This window comes from Marmota marmota, unplaced genomic scaffold, assembly GCF_001458135.2.
Source record: "Marmota marmota marmota unplaced genomic scaffold, marMar, whole genome shotgun sequence".
Classification (NCBI taxonomy): domain Eukaryota; kingdom Metazoa; phylum Chordata; class Mammalia; order Rodentia; family Sciuridae; genus Marmota; species Marmota marmota.
Window position 1 is genome coordinate 2,465,803 of NW_026000205.1, and position 16,230 is coordinate 2,482,032.

The 16,230-nt window shown below is 43.6% G+C and overlaps 1 protein-coding gene across 1 annotated transcript; it reads right to left on the bottom strand.

Moving 5' to 3' along the window:
- Nucleotides 1-1,543: 1,543 nt before the first annotated feature.
- On the bottom strand, nucleotides 1,544-4,707 carry LOC107151578 (vomeronasal type-1 receptor 4-like). Its single transcript, XM_048790630.1, has one exon. The coding sequence runs from the start codon at nucleotides 4,437-4,439 to the stop codon at nucleotides 3,489-3,491; it is 951 nt and encodes a 316-aa protein (XP_048646587.1). The 5' UTR covers nucleotides 4,440-4,707; the 3' UTR covers nucleotides 1,544-3,488.
- Between the last annotated feature and the right edge of the window lie 11,523 nt (nucleotides 4,708-16,230).

Below are 16,230 nucleotides of genomic sequence, written 5' to 3' on the forward strand. Positions count from 1 at the left end.
CTGCAGGGATCTGGGGGACCACTGGACTTAATTACTGCTAGTTTTGAAAGTTCTCCATAAGAGTAGGTTGGCCCAGATGCAGTAGTGTGTAAGATTAGAAGGTGGGGTCACACTTACCCATCTTCCTACGGAAACTATTGAATATTTGTTTGGTATGGATTTTTATTCACTTTTCAAACAAGCTACTAGAGAATGTCCCCTCAGCTGCCCAGCTGGCATTGGTAGCTTGTACAATGTCAGGATAGGTCAAAAGGTTAATGTTGTGACCTGTTTTGAAAATAAAGCATCTTGAGGGCTGGGGATGTGGCTCAAGCGGTAGCACGCTCGCCTGGTATGTGTGCGGCCCAGGTTCGATCCTCAGCACCACATAAAAACAAAGATGTTGTGTCTGCCAAAAACGAAAAAAAAAAAAAAATATTAAAATTCTCTCTAAAAAAGGGTAAATAAAGTATCTTGAAATAAATAAATTAATTAATTAAAAAATAAAATTTTGTAAAATGGTCGCTGGTATAGCTTAGAGAAGGAATGGTCCTGGGTTCAGTCCCCAGTTTCTCTCTCTCTCTCTCTCACATACACGCACGCACGCACGCACACAGTCATAGAATGAACAAAACCAAGAGGGAACTATGGTTTTGGATAATAATGTGTTAACATAGGTTCTGTCATTTTAAGAAGTGTTGAATTCTGGTCGGTAGATTGAGAGAGGGGAGGCTGTAAACCCTTATGAACAGGGTAAAAGGGAGGGCCTGAACCTAAAAGTGGTCCAAGAAACACATTTTACAACAACAACAAAAGCTGAACCAACTTCCTGAGTTACAACTCTGCCTGTGTACTGCCTTGGAAATACGTGGAGCGTCCTTAGCCCTTTTGTCTTCACTGTCAGTTATTAAGATGGGCTTCCATTAATAAAGAAAATACTGCATTTTGCAGTGTCTTCCATTTGTTTTGAAAGCACACCATGTTGTGAAATCTGCCTCTAAGTTTGGATTCTGTCACCCTTGAATATTATCAAGATGAACAAAATCAGATATAATAAAACAGGAACCGAGTTTCCAGGGGTTCATGGAAGAGGGGAAGAGGCACTCAATGGAAATCAGCTTCCTGGCCACCTACTGCAGACACAAGATAGAATGGCAGGGAAAGAAAAAGCAACCCAGGAACCCTCACAAAAAATCGTGGTGAAAGGAGTTATCCACAGCTTTTTAACATATCACTTAAGTCAGATAAGTTCTCCACAGAGGTAAGGTATATGCACACACACACAGGTACCTTCACGTACACGTGTTTATATGTAAAATACGAGGCTGGGTAGATTAGGGACCCTCTTCTGAGGCCCTATTGAACTAGAGTTTTAAGATGAAACTCAATCCACTGCTTGTGCTGACAGGTGGGTCTGCGCAAGCGGCAGGCCTATTTGCCAGGAAGTGTGGCAGCAGACCCAGCAGCTCATCTTCAATTTCTTCTTCTTTCTGGGTTCTTGACTCATTAATCAGAGAATGAAACCCACAGACCAGGATGAGTGAGTGTAGAGTTTATTGAGGAACAGAACTCTTGCAGCACAAGAGGGAAACCAACAGCAGGTTTACGGGCCCAGTGTGCTGATCTAGGGGTTTAAATAGCACTTGGTCCAAATTTATGATAATGAGGGCTTGGAAATGTACTGACGCTCTTGCTCTTGATCAGTTCTGGAGTCCCATCTTTTGTTAGGTCTGCCCCACTTACATTTTCTCTTGGCAGGTAAGGAAGCAGGAGGTTGATGTCATCAGATGGCGCTGCTGTGCTATCTGAAGGGCACTTACCGCCCACATCTGCACGCAAGGGCACAGGTTACCCTTCAGTGGGATGGGCTGGCTGAGAAATAAAAGCTAAGAAAAGCAATACCATGAAATAACCACAGAACACAGAAAGTAGTGTCAAAGTGAGGGCAGCAATGGGCAAAGCTGACCAGAGGGGTCCGGCTTCTAACAGAGAAAAGGGCCCGTGCTTGCTTTATTTATATTGGAATACATCAAAGGCTTCCTGTAGAAAGTTCTTCACCAAAACAGGATAAAGGTCAGAGCAGGTAGGCTGCTCGGTTTCTAGGGGGTCACTCCCATTTCCGGTGCTGCAGGAGACCTCTGCAGAGCTGAGGGGGAGTTCACTTGTGTTTGAGCCCTCTATCCCGGTGGGACTGGCATGGGAGGTTCCCTGTACCAGATTTACCCCTTCACTGGCTGTGATGCTGAAAAAGGTCCCCACGCATTTCACAAATGGCTTCAGGCAGGAGCTTCTGCAGCGGGCATGCCCACTGTGTGCAGGCCACCTTCCCGGGGATGATGGGTCAGTTTGCCCTGACTCGGTGCTGGCCCACCACACCGGCATGGCAAGTTCCACACTGCCACAAGCGACCAACGCTCCAACCCACCAGGGCTGCCACTCTGTGGCTCCACAGCTCCACTGTAGCCTCCCAGCCAGCACCAGTAGGCAGGCTGTGCGGTTGGCAGCAGGGATCCATGTCACTTTCTCACCTTGATCAGTAGAAATGGTGAGGCTGAGGGCCTCCCTGGCCCCCTCACGCAGGAAAGGAAATATGAGCCATGGTGGTGGACAAAGCAGGAAAGGATTCAATCTACAAATCCCTGTGTGACATTCTGAGGATCTGAGTGAAGCACTGGCTTCTACAGAACAAGGACTTCAAGTCGGGGAGGTGGGAGTAAAGAAAGGAGGTGTGGGGCAAAGATTCCGCAAAGTCCATGATGCCAGCAATGGAAAGGGGCTCGCAGCCTCTCATGGAGAATGACTGAGAGAAGACACACGTCAGCTTAGACATGAGAGACTGCATCCAGATAGGAAGCCCTCCATCCCAATGTGAGTGGGCGTCACTGTGGAGAGGTTTCTGCAGACGTCAGAGATGCCCCAGGGCAGCTCACTGCAGGCTCAGAGTGAATCTCTAGGCCTCCCAGTTCTCCTCCCCAGCTCTACTTGTAGAGCTCTCCTCATATCACAGATATGATCCCTGCACCATGAAGAATCTATTGAGTCCCTTGGTTATCATGTCTTATGCTCTCAGGACACTGGAGTACATCCAAGCCCTAATATCTTACCTGGAAGATGTAAGGAGGGCAATGGGCATTGGTGGGATACACAGGCAGTTTCTTAGGCCAGCACACTGTAGTAGAAGCATGATGCAAACTCCAAGTCAATTTTACATTTTCTTGTTGCTGCATTTCAAGAGAGGAAAAGCAAACAGAAGAGTTTTAATAGCATATAGAAAATATACTCATTTTACTCAAAATGTCTTAATTCAGACATGTAATCAATGTGAAAGCTATTCCAGTGATACATATATATATTTATTCAAACTAAGCCTTCTATTTTGAGTGCATTTTAGATTTATAGAATAAATGAACTCAAACTAGTGGCATCTTAAGTGCTCAAGTACTACATGGATCTGCTTTTCCCATACACATCATTAAGGACTCTCTTCTGTTAAAGCTTGGGAAGTCAGTTCAGCCATTAAATATTCCATGGGAACCTGTTATTCTTATCAAGGAAAAGGATGAAATAAGTTGAGAAACAATTTTATTATTTTTCATCAGCAAAAACGGGCAGATGGTTGGGTAGCATGATGATAAAACTGCGCTAATCCCCTCCAGGCTTGGAATTTTCTCATGTGCATAAAATAAATAAAGAGTCAGACAGTTGTTTGAGAAATAAAAGAACAAAAACCAACCTACAAGCAGGAGGATGGTGCGGGTGGCTTTGTGTTCAGGAGATGTCTGGGAGGAGACGTGGGGGCTGTGGAGGTGCAGGGCTCTCCTGCGGTGTCTGTAGAGGAGATTCACCATGTACAGGCTGGTGCCGATCATGAGGAGCACCGACACCAGATCTCGAATCACCAACAGACTCATAATATATGTCCCTGAGTTCTGATTCCCAAACTGCCTGGTTTGACAGTAGGCATCAACATAGCCATGACCAACCAGAGTGAAATTGCTCCTGGCTGTGACAGTTTCAATGATGCGTAAGTAGATGAGCATGTTGAAGATCCAGAAGAAAAGGAATGAGGGACAAGTCCATGTAGAGAGCTTACATTTAAGCCACGCCCACTTTGAGTTACTGGGACTGACAGTGATGGCTTGAAAGGCACTAAGGAGAGAGGTGGTGCACAGGGAAACACCCCGCGTCACTCTGTATGTATACAAGACTACTTTGCAACCAACACTGTCCCCAAACCATCTTACTCCAAAGGATGACATGATATGTGGTATCAATGTGAATGTGATTGTCAAAGTGTTGGCCAACATGAGAAGAGAGAAAATGGGTTCCATAATCTTCTTCACATGATGCTGAAATAAGAAGGTGTGCATATACAGCAGGAAGAGGAATGAGTTACCAGGGACTCCAATGCACAGCTGAAAGATGAGGAAAACCCCAAAGACTGTGTTCCTTGGAAACATTATTTTATGATTATTTTGCTGGTGATGGAATCCAGGTCTTCAAGCATGCCGGGCAGGCGCAGTACCATTGAGCTACCCCGCCCCCAGCACAGAAATATTACCTTAATGATGGCTTAAAAGTTGTAATGAGGTAAACTAGGCCTACAATGAAAAAAAAATTACTTACAATTGTTTTTAAGACATAACTTCTGCAAGAACACCAACATTGCAGGAGGAAAAAAGGTGGTGAAATGTACAGTTTTCTTGCATGTGAGGGTGTAGTTAGACAGTTCCAGAGCCTGGATTCCAGGGATTCCTGGGAGCAACAGATCACAGAAGTAGGCAGAGAGAGAAGGGGAACTCAAGCCACATCACTACATTCCTGGATAGTGAGCAGGGGCCATGCAGCCTGTGTGAACGGCATGTGTACAGGTTATCTGGCATGAGCCTCAGACTGTGTTTCATCCTCAGCCTGTGTTTCCGTAGTCTCGCCTCTCTGAAGAATATGATCCTTCTAACAGACAGACTACACTGTGTACTTGAACTTCTGCCTTGGAGTTTTCATGGCACACACCCTTCCTCCAAGTCAGTGACTGCTAAACAATCGTGCAATACAGCGTGTTCCATGTGGAAACTTTTCACCTCCCTCCCAACACATGGGTCAAACAGCAGTGATCTGAGACACCTGACCACAACTTGTGCACAACTTGTGCAGAGCTACTGACATGCAGAAAATTGAGGCCAAGACTGCTGCTCAATATCCCACAGGGCTCTGGACAAACCCCAGAACATGGAATGTCCCGCACAACCAGCACTCATACCATGGTTGATAATCCAAACAAGGTCCCTGTGTCCTGAGGACTATGATATTTGTAACATCTACCCTTTGGTCTGATTGTTTCTGAGTGCTTATGGAAACAGAATGAGTAGATTCAACAATGTTATTGCAGCAGAAATGACTGGACATTTTTTCAGGTTAATATGCAATTGAAGAGGTCAATATCTCAACCACATTTCTTGGAATTTGGAGTTTATTTCACTATTTCATTTGCTTACGGATACTTTCTCCCACTGACCCAGTTGTTCCTTCACCTGAACCACTGTCTTTCATTTCTTCCTGGACCTGTGTTCAGTTCCCCATGTGTCTCCACACTGAGCAAGTCCATGAGAACATTCTCAGATCATCTCAGGCTGCGCTTCCACCACCATTCCTGCTTGGGCATGATCTGTACTGCAATGATCCCACACTCATTATCCTGTTAAGGGAGCAGCACTCAAATTATTTACTGAGCCCCCACAGTGCTGGAGTCCTGTTCCTCCACAGGCTATTTAGTGCCTTCCACCAACTATGCAGTTTATGTTTTATGAGTTTGACTTAGTTGAAATTGTGATACTTGGGCTGGGGCTGGAGCTCAGCGGTAGAGCATTGGTCTCGCATGTGTGAGGCCCTGGGATCAATCCTCAGCACCACTTAAATAAAATAAAGATATTGTGTCCACCTACAATTTAAAAAATATTTAAAAAAAAAAGAAATTGTGATACTTGCCATGATTGACTATGGTGACCATATTGTTGTTTTTGAAAATGCACCTTGTCTTTAATATGTGATAATGGTTTCAGGTTCAAACTTGACTACTGTGATCACCCATAATAGTAGATTCAAAGACATAAATCCATCATCAACCTCAATAGATATATAAAACCAGTGATAAAATGCAACATATATAAAAATTAAAATTTTTATGCTATAGGTATAGAAAAAATTATTTACTATGGTAAAAATATGAACCAAGTCCATGATATCATACGTGTGGTTTAACATGGAAAGCTTTGCCTTCCAGATCACATATGAGTGAAGATCTGTTCTCATTACTTTTGCTCCTCATGACTGCAGAGGGCCATTATTGTCAACAGAGAAGGTACAGTTTATAACAACTGCAAATAAAGTAATATTATCTTTCTTCATATATATTAAATCTTATGGAGAATAACTGCAGGATCAATGACTAAACTATTGGAATTATTAGAGGGATTTTTCAAGGTTATGGGGAAGAAAGTCAGTATAAAAATAATTTTGATTGCTGTATTGTGTCACAAAAGTATTATCAGAACACCATTTCAGAAGGATACCATTTAGATAGCATAGAATAAGACAAACCTCAGAATTAATATATGATAAAAAGTTGTTATGCACCCAATTGGAAATGATATGATAAATTAATCTAAGTGACTATAGCATTTAATGAAATGAATGTCCTTTAATTTTTAAAAGGTAATATATGTATTATGTTTATTATATTACATATTTCATATATACATGTATATGCTCTGAAAACTAAAACTTAATCGTAGAGTAGAAAAAGGAGTAAATGAAGTTGGATGTAAATCATTTGAAATATAAGCAAATGTCAATTGAGCCGTTGAATATGAAGATGAGAGTGTGAGAAAGATCACACAATACAGGAGACCTAAGATTGTCATGGAACTGCATGGAAATTTCACATATATGTTAAAAGAAAATTCAAGATCTGCACATCAAGAATGTGTGTCAGATACTTTCAACAAAACTCAATTGATTTAAACAATGACAGATATGCAGAGTTATAACAGATACTAACACACACAGGAATGAAAGAATGGAGATAGCACAGGCATATATTAAAAGAGAATTAAGAGTTAGAAAGTGGGCTGGGTTTGTGGCTCAGCAGTATAGGGCTCCCCTCGCACATGTGAGACCCTGGGTTTGATCCTCAGCACCACATAAAAAAATAAATAAATGAAATGAAGGTATTGTGTCCAACTACAACTGAAAAATATTGTTTTAAAAAATGTTTAGTTTTCAGTTGTAGTTGAACACAATACCATCATGTTATTCATTTATTTTTATGTGGTGCTGAGACACAAACCTGAGCCACAAACTAAGTCCAAAATAAATATTTAAAAAAAGAGAGAGAAACTAGCCAGGTGTGGTGGTGCACACTGTAATCCCAGCAGCTAGGGAGGCTGAGGCAGGAGGATCGTGAGTTTAAAGCCAGCCTCCGCAAAAAGGGAGGCATTAAGCAACTCAGTGAGACCCTGTCTCTAAATAAAATTCAAAATAGGGCTGGGGATGTGAACTCAGTGGTCGAGTGCCCCTGAGTTCAATCTCCCGTATCCTCCTGCAAAAAAGAGTTAGAAACTAAGAGAAAGGATCATGCATGTACATTATAACGGAAGTATTAAAAATAAAAATCTAAAAATAACTGAAATCTCTGTGCAGAAGTTAGACGTGGTAATGGGAATACAGACAAGGACTTCCTACCTTACTCTCTCTTGAGGCCGAGGGCTGCAGGGTCCCTGCTCCAGGCAGTCAGCCTCCCCAACACAATGAGCCATCTTGGAAAGGCTGCATGTGGCCAGTAGAGACTGTATTTCAGAGACACAATGATAGGAACTCTACTCCCAGGGGTCGTTGATCACCTTGTCACCTGTTGCCTCAATGACCTTGTTTACCAGGAATCATTTTGATGCACCCAGAGGAGCAACAGATCCTCTCCCAGAGGCACAGTGAGTCTCTGGGTGTAACTGTTAGGTTTATTAATTAGGAGTGCTACGTCATCCCTGAGGCTGTGTTTTCCCTCGTTGGACTGCCTCAGAAAGTAAACTTGAGAACCTAGAAAGCCACCAAAAGTTTCCAAGCAGCTGATGGAAATGAGCACAGCCCTCGATTCAAGCTGACCCTGAGCAGGACCCCAGAGGACACGCTGGCTGCCTCAGGGGAGGCCGCTGTGCCCCCTGCTCCTCCACCCTCCGTGCAGCACAGGCCTGACAGGGCAGCAGGGTATACTGTAGCCCTGACATCACTGAGGATTTGTTACACACTTGGTTTGTTATGGAATCTGTTTGCTGTTTTAAAATTGTTTGCCATAATATAAAATTGAAATTTCCCTCCAAATTCCACTGTTAAATATTTCCTACACAATATATGATGCAATGTAAATGAAAAGAACCCATATACATATTCAAAACAGCTTAATTAATACAATAGCCATTACTATGAACACCTAATATGTGTATAATATATTCCTTATTTCCTCTAGGGGTTAACATTTCTAAATGTTTTATATATTATCCTTTATTTTTTAAATTTAATGTTGGTATAAGTTTGATTTCGAAAGTATGTATGTTTGGAGGGTTTATGGACTTTCACTTTAAAAAAATTATTTAATTTTTAGTTATAGGTGGACACAATATCTTTATTTTGTGTGGTGCCAAGGGTGGAACCCAGTGCCTCATGCATGGTAGGCAGGTGGTCTACCCCAACCCTAGACTTTCACTTTTTATTGATGGCATCATACTGCAAATTTTTTTTTTTTTTTTTTTTTTTTTTTACTCTGTTGCATAATGATCAGTCAGGGATGGCTACAGGAAGAGAGAGAAGGGGCTCAGGAGAACAACATTCATTTTACTCAGAGGTCCTAGAGACAGGATGTTAATTAAGTAGGTGTTCAGGGCCACCAAGATGGGTGTAAGAAAGATGCTGCTGGAGGACCAAACGGAGCTGGATCTACATGCTGTGCACTGCTTGCCCAAAGAAGCCTCTTTCAGATGGTTTTAGCTTGCCTATTTGTGAATTCTATCCCAATTACAGCAGACAGGTTTGGTAGCACCAAAAGCTGGTAACACTAAAAGCTACTGAGAACATGTAGCAGCAGAGAGCTGTTGAAGAATTCCAGAATGACCAAGAGCTCCGGGAGAGCTGCTGGGAGCCATTAGCTCTGGCTGTGGAGAGCTGCTAACAATAAGAACCAAGAGCTACCGGCTCTCGGAGTTCAGAGCTGTTAGCAGCACTGAGGGAGCTGCATTTTGCTTTTCTACAATTTCTATCCAAATTGAGCAAAAGAACCCTCAGCCAACTGGTAACAATAGTATACAAATACTTAAACAATCATTGACACTATTTCATATATATGAAAACATAATGCAAGCCAAGAAATAGAAATAAAATCTAGTTACACACACGGAACCTTCAAAACTATCCCATTTTTGAAAAATCAAATATATACAATAAATTCCTCTGGTTGATCAAAAATTCTAGAACTTCTTGCTCATTTATGTACAAATAACTGGAAAAAGTAAAACACTTTATGAACACTTATTTTAAGACTTGGTGGACACTGAAGAAGAAAAAGGATCTCATTTGAATTCCTGAACGGTAATGACAGATTTGGAATGAGGTGCAAACCGGCTTCTGAAGATGAATTTCAAAGTGTTACCTACTAAGTTTGTTTTTTTCCATCTGTCCAAATGAATTTGAAAGAAAATTCAGATGGATTCATTAACCATGTGATACAGCAGCTGCAAAATCTTTAGTCTACAATTGACTTGTCTGCAGTGACGTTCCTTCCAGCTGATTAAATTCCAGGAACTTTTAATGAGTTGCAGCTTTATGTGTCTGAATAAGCCAGCAAAGTTACAGACAGGTTGGAAAAGAATCACAAGCACAAAAGGATAAGAAGACACAAAATGGTGTTGCTGCTTGACCACAGTATTATTTCTGCCATTGTAGTGGTGTGTAGATGAGTGCGTGGGCAACGGGTTTCCATGTGCCCAAGACAGCATGGAGCCTGGCACAGAAGATGGGAATGCTGAATAGGCAGCACTTATGTTGGTGTGTATTGAAGCATAGAATTCCAAGGAGAGCAGTGCCACATAGAAAATGAAGGTGAACATATCCTTCAAGAAAAGTTATACTTCAAATGAAAAAAGCAGATATTCATCATAATGCAATACTTCAAAATCTGATTAAGGGTTGTGAATGTTGGCCGGCTCTATGGACCACCTCCACGCAACTGCCCATAATCTATCCCTGTAATACACTTTATCATGTCAGATTTTCATTTTTGTTTTGTTTTACTTTGGTTTTTAGTCCCCCGGGACTATGTAAAATTATCAACATTAACTTTTTACAGTTTATTTATTTCACTTTCATATAATTTCTCAGAGGTATAAATTGTGTAGAATCTCTTAGAGGGTTCTAATTTGTTTTACAGATTTTATTCCAAATTTGACTCTCTAGAAGCACATTCTCACAACACTGACTGCGGATAATCATTATGCACGTACATTAAACCACTGATACTTGCTCAGAAAATGGAGAGAAGTCTTTTTTGTTTGCTTCCATGTGTGAAAGATGACATTTCTCAAGATCATGGCTCTTTGGGTGACTGCGTGTTGTGTGGTGACTCCTCGTGGTTCTTGACCAATCTCATCAAAAGACTTAGGTTTCCATCATGGTAATTCAGATGACAGTTATAAAGTTGAGTGCATAGAAATACTAACTGCAGTGATATGTTTATATCTTTTGGGATTATCAACGGAACCAGAAACATGGAGATGGAGTAAGCAGGTTTCCTGCCATTGGGCATGTTTAATTTCCATATATCTGTAAAAAATCCAAAACTGTTCTTGTCACTGATTTCTTACTTTATTGCATTTTGATCAGAAAAGACCCTCAACATCAATATATCTAAGATACCCAAAAACTTGGAGTTCAAAAGTAGACAAGTGTTCATGGCCATAGAGCTAAGATAACATCTGGAAATGAGAGGTTGGGAAGTCAGCACAGCCTTCAAAGCCTCTGGTCAATGGGGACACTGAGAAGCCAGGGCCAAGAAAAACAAGGTCATTAAGAAATCCACTGAGGGTTGGGGATGTGGCTCAAGCGGTAGCGTGCTTGTCTGGCATGCGTGCGGCCCGGGTTCGATCCTCAGCACCACATACCAACAAAGATGTTGTGTCTGCCGATAACTAAAAAAATAAATAAATATTTAAAAAAATGAAAAAAAAAAAAAAAGAAATCCACTGAGACAGGACAGTGCCTTCCCTGTTCTGAAAATAATATCAGGGACTCTCCCAGATGATAAGAGGCAACTTTCTGTTGGTAAGAGACAAATGATGCATAGAATAGTCACTCACATTGTGGTAGTAGGAGCAAATGTGACTCCATTTTGTTTTATGACTTCATCCTGAAAAACAACCATGCCAAGTAGAAGAGTCATGACTGGAGCAAGATATTCTTTTCCTTTTGCTATAGAAACCTTTAAGAACATAAAACTACCTAATGGGGTATTGTTTCTGTAACTAGGGTAACGGGGCCCTGTTTCTGTAACTGGGGTGACTGGGCTAACTGGGATTGGTTAGGCTTCCCTCCGCTTGACTGCACTCTCCCGCTTCTGTAACCTGGCTTGCTTGCATTGGCTAGACCCCCCCCCCCATCCCTTTTGCGTTTTCAGGCTTATAAGAGTGCCCTCGCAACTTGTTTGGGGTCTGATCAGGAAACAGCTTTATGTCTGGTCAGCCGCCATCGGTGTGCTTCAATNGTAACCTGGCTTGCTTGCATTGGCTAGACCCCCCCCCCAACATCCCTTTTGCGGTTTTCAGGCTTATAAGGAGTGCCCTCGCAATTGTTTGGGGCTGATCAGGAAAACAGCTTTATGTTCTGGTCAGCCGCCATCGGTGTGCTTCAATAAAGGCTTGATTCGATTATATGTGAGTGGTCTGGAAGTCAGGTTATGAAACCCTGGGACGAAGCTTTAACTATAACACGTGATTACCTCTATTACCAAAATAAAAGTCACACTCTTGAGTGGGGTCTTAAGATGATGATGAGATGTGTGTCCTGCAAAGACGCATGATGTAGCACCTGGGTGTAACTAACACTCCATGTGACATCAAGAGATGGGGTCCCTGCCAACCCTGGATGCCAAAAAAGCTGTATTCCTTTGTCCTTCAATTCAGCCCAAGATTTCTGTTCACTGTGTGCTGCCTCTTTTGGCACAAGCATAAAAATAAAGAGTCAGTCTCATTCCTCAATTGTGCTTTATTGATTGATTGATTGTAGTGCTGAGATTCCAGTTGTGCTTTTATTCTTCTGATAGCATAAGAGCCCATGAGGTCAGTAGCACTATGATTACAATTTTTAAATTTTGTTGAGACTTGTTTTGTGGCCTACATTGTGATCTATCCTAGATAATGTTCCATGCGCTGGGGAGAAGAATGCTTTCTGTAGCTGTCGGATGAAACATTCTGTAGCTGTGTGTTAGATCCATTTGGTCTAGGGTGCTGCTTAATTCTGCTGGCTGTTTGTTGATTTTATGTCTGGATGATCAGCCCCTTGCTGAAAGTGCAGTGTTGAAGTCCCGTTATTGTGTTGGAGTCTATGTCTCCACTAAGGTCTATTAATATTTGCTTTTTATATTTGGGTGCTCTAATATTGGAGAGATATATACTTGTTTAGAATTGCTTTTCTCTCTTGCTGAACTGACCCCTTTGTGATTGTCTGGTTTGGACCTAGAATGTCCCCAAGGTCTCTCCTGTTCAGAGGTGGGGCTTTGGGGAAGTGACTGCATCCCGAGGGCTCTGGCTTCACTGCTGGATTAATCCAGGGATGGCTGAGGGGATTACTGGGAGGTGGGACCTAGCTGGAGCCCACAGGCCAACGGAGGTGTGCCCTGGAAGGCTTTTCTTGTCCCCAGCCCCTCTGTTCTTCTTTTTGCTGAGAAGTCTCCTGTCAGCTTCTCTTCCAACCAGTGACACCCCCTCGCTACACCGTCATGAACTCGCCCACTCCATCTCTGACTCCACCTAGTGGTCTTCTGCCTGCCACCTCTTTTCCCCACCCCACCCTTCAAGCCAGAGTCCTCAGGAGCTCCCGCTGCTCCTCTTGCAGCAGTTTGGTCCCCTTTCCCTCAGTGCTCCCTCCGGCCTCCATGACAAGTATTCTGCCACCCAGATGGCCCCTTCACACCCACTCCCTTCCTCCCTTTCCTGGAGTGGCACAAGAAAACAGGCAGCAGGTGAGGCTGGGACTCAGGTGTGTGAGGGGTAGAGGGGCCACCCGACCACGGCTCCCAGAGCTCTTCAGGTTCGGCCAGGGTCTCCTCACACTTTGCTGCCTCCCTCTTGCTTCCCACGCGCCTCGGTGCCATGCTCTGCCCCGTATGTCCAGGAGAACGTTCGGTTCACAGGACCCCCTCCCCCCCACTGGAGCACTCGCAGCAGAACTTCAGGCTGCCCCAGTGCACCACACGGTGTATTTCTGGTGTAGGGCTGGTGTTTAAGAGATTGACTTGGTCTGACAAATAGCAGAAGCCCCTCTCCATGCTGCATCACCGAACTCCACTCAAATATCAGCCCAAAGCTTCAGTCTTTCAAAAAAAAAACGAGAGCTGGGCATGTTGGTGCATTCCTGTAATCTCAGCCACCTGGGAGGCTGAGGCGGGAGAATTGCATGTGAAAAACCAGCCTCTACTTCAGAGCAAAGCCTGTCCAAGGAAGGGACATGACCTTTGTTCTTGGAAAGACCCACAGAGCACTCCTAGGCACATTCCCACCCTGCTGAGTTGTTTATCTACAAATAATAGGTGTCCCTGACTCAGTCAGGCTAGGTGGGGACCCAGAGTAATCCCCCTAGCAGCCACCAATCAGCATGAGACAGGGAAATACTTGGGATGCCAGATGACCCTCCCAGTAGTTTATGGTGTTGGGAAACCATGTAATTCAGCATGAACACCCCTCTTGGCTTAAATCAATCAGTTCAAATGAATCCCCCTCTCGTAGTAACCAATCACCCCTACCCGACTTGTTCCCGCCAGTGAATGTGCTAATCATGTTTTAGAGTTGTTATTTGATTTTCCCGCGGTGTGTGATGATTTGCTAAGAGATGCTATGATGTATGTGGAGATCCCTGCCTTCCCCAAAGAGTGTATAAAACTGCTGCAAACCCTGGGCTCGGGGCCTCTCAGCGTCACCAGTTGCTGTGTGTGCACGCGGAGGACCGAGCTAGCTCGCAATAAACACCTCTTCGCTGCTTACATCGATCTTGGTCTCTGGTGGTCTTTTGGGGGTCCCGAATTCGAGCACCCAACACAAGTTTGTGGTCATCCTCAGCAATTTAGCAAGGCTCTAAGCAACTTGGCAAGACCCTATCTCAAAATAAAGATAAAAAAGGGCTGAGGATGTAGCTCAGCGGTAAAACACCCCTGGGTTCCATCCTTTGTTTTTTAAAAAAAAAAAAAAAAGAAAAAAAAGAAAGGCAGGGAGGTGGGCTAATCTAGAATAACAACCAATCACTGATGTATCAACCTGTTTACTAGATGGTTTAAAGATATTATTTTCAATTTTCAAAGCAATCTTGGAGGGTTATCATTACCATTTCCACAGGATGAATTCATGTTCAGAGCAAAAGAACCTTAGCACGTGGGTGACAGAAACTGTGACTCCATCAGGCACTTTCTGCTAAATGAGAGTGAGTGACAACATAGGTGAAAGTTGGGGGCACAGGGATGACTTTCCTTTCTGCTGTATATCCTTAAGCAAGTCACAGAGCTTATCTTATTTAGTCACCCCAGCTGGAAAAGAGGCAGCACGCCACCTCCTGGCAGTCTGGGTGAGCATGTACATAAAGTGGCTCAGAGCAAATCACATGTCATCATGGGGCAAGCAGACAACATGGATGAGTGAAAGAGGACAGGAGGGGACAGTGGGGACAGAGCTGCTGCTACATATCTGCAAACTACTGTCACAAAGCACACCAGCCCAGTGTTGCCAGACAGTCTGAGATGATCTGCTTCAAAGGGGTGGATTTCAAACCATTTTGTGGAAACTCAGGGTTCTTCCCAGGTGTAATGAGGCAGAATTTAGGAACAGGATGAGACATGGAAGGCAGGACTTTGGGTCCCTCCCAGCTTTAACATCAGTGTTTTGCATTCCAACCGTGATTGCAGTTCTTCCTCAAAGGAAGTGATGGGATGGCTACTATTATTATTCCCATTCCACAGATAAGGAGACTGAGGCACAGAGCTAATCACCTGCCCAAGGTCACAGAGCAATTAATAATCAAACTGGAATCAGAATCCAGATTGTCTGCAGTTAATACCTTGCTAAGTGGTTCCCTACTTACTTCCTTAACCCATTTAGTTAAAGCTTATCTTTCCCCATCAGGTTCCTGTTTCTCAAAGTGCCCTTGTTCATTCTATTTCCGAGACTCTCTTGAATCCAGGTGGCTCTCTGTCTATCAGTGCTCCCTGCCCACTTCAGGGCATCTTCATCCTGACACCTCTCCTAGGGATGCCTGCAAAAGCCTCCTGACTGGTCTGCTTCCATCCTTGCCTCCTAGGCTATTCTCAGAGCAGCCAGAAGAACGTTTTAAAAAACATGTTACTCTTTCAGGAAGGCATCCAATAGTTTCACAAAACATTCGGAATAAAGGTCAAACTTCTAACCTTGACATGCAGGGTCCTGCACAATCCATCTCGTTCAGTTCTCACCCTCTCACTCAGGTTCAGGCAGGCTGGCCCCAGTCGCTCCCGCAGCGCACAGGAGCCACCATTCCTATACCGCTCTAACTTCTCCACAAAACCCAAGTCCCTCTAAAGTCACCACGGGATTCTGACATCTGGCAGTGCCTGCACTTCCTAGGAGCGCTACAGACTGCTGTGAGATGATGAGTTTAGCGCCCCAACTTTCCTTCCTGCATTTCCACCCACCCCCAAAACATCCCAGTTACCTACTCAGGTACCGATTTCTCGGCGATCTCCCTAAATCCCCTCATTATATACGAATTTATCAAAACATTCCCACTTCTTCAAAATACCCGAACCCCCCTAATATCAGCTCAGCTCTCTTATTTCAAACCGATTCCTCCATCACGCTCTCCATTCCTCGAGAACACCCCGGTTCCCGGGCTGGTACTCTCATTCCTGGCAAAATGTCCTTATCCCCAGCTCCTCGCCCCCCACAACTAACCCGCCCCAGGGTTACTACGGCAACG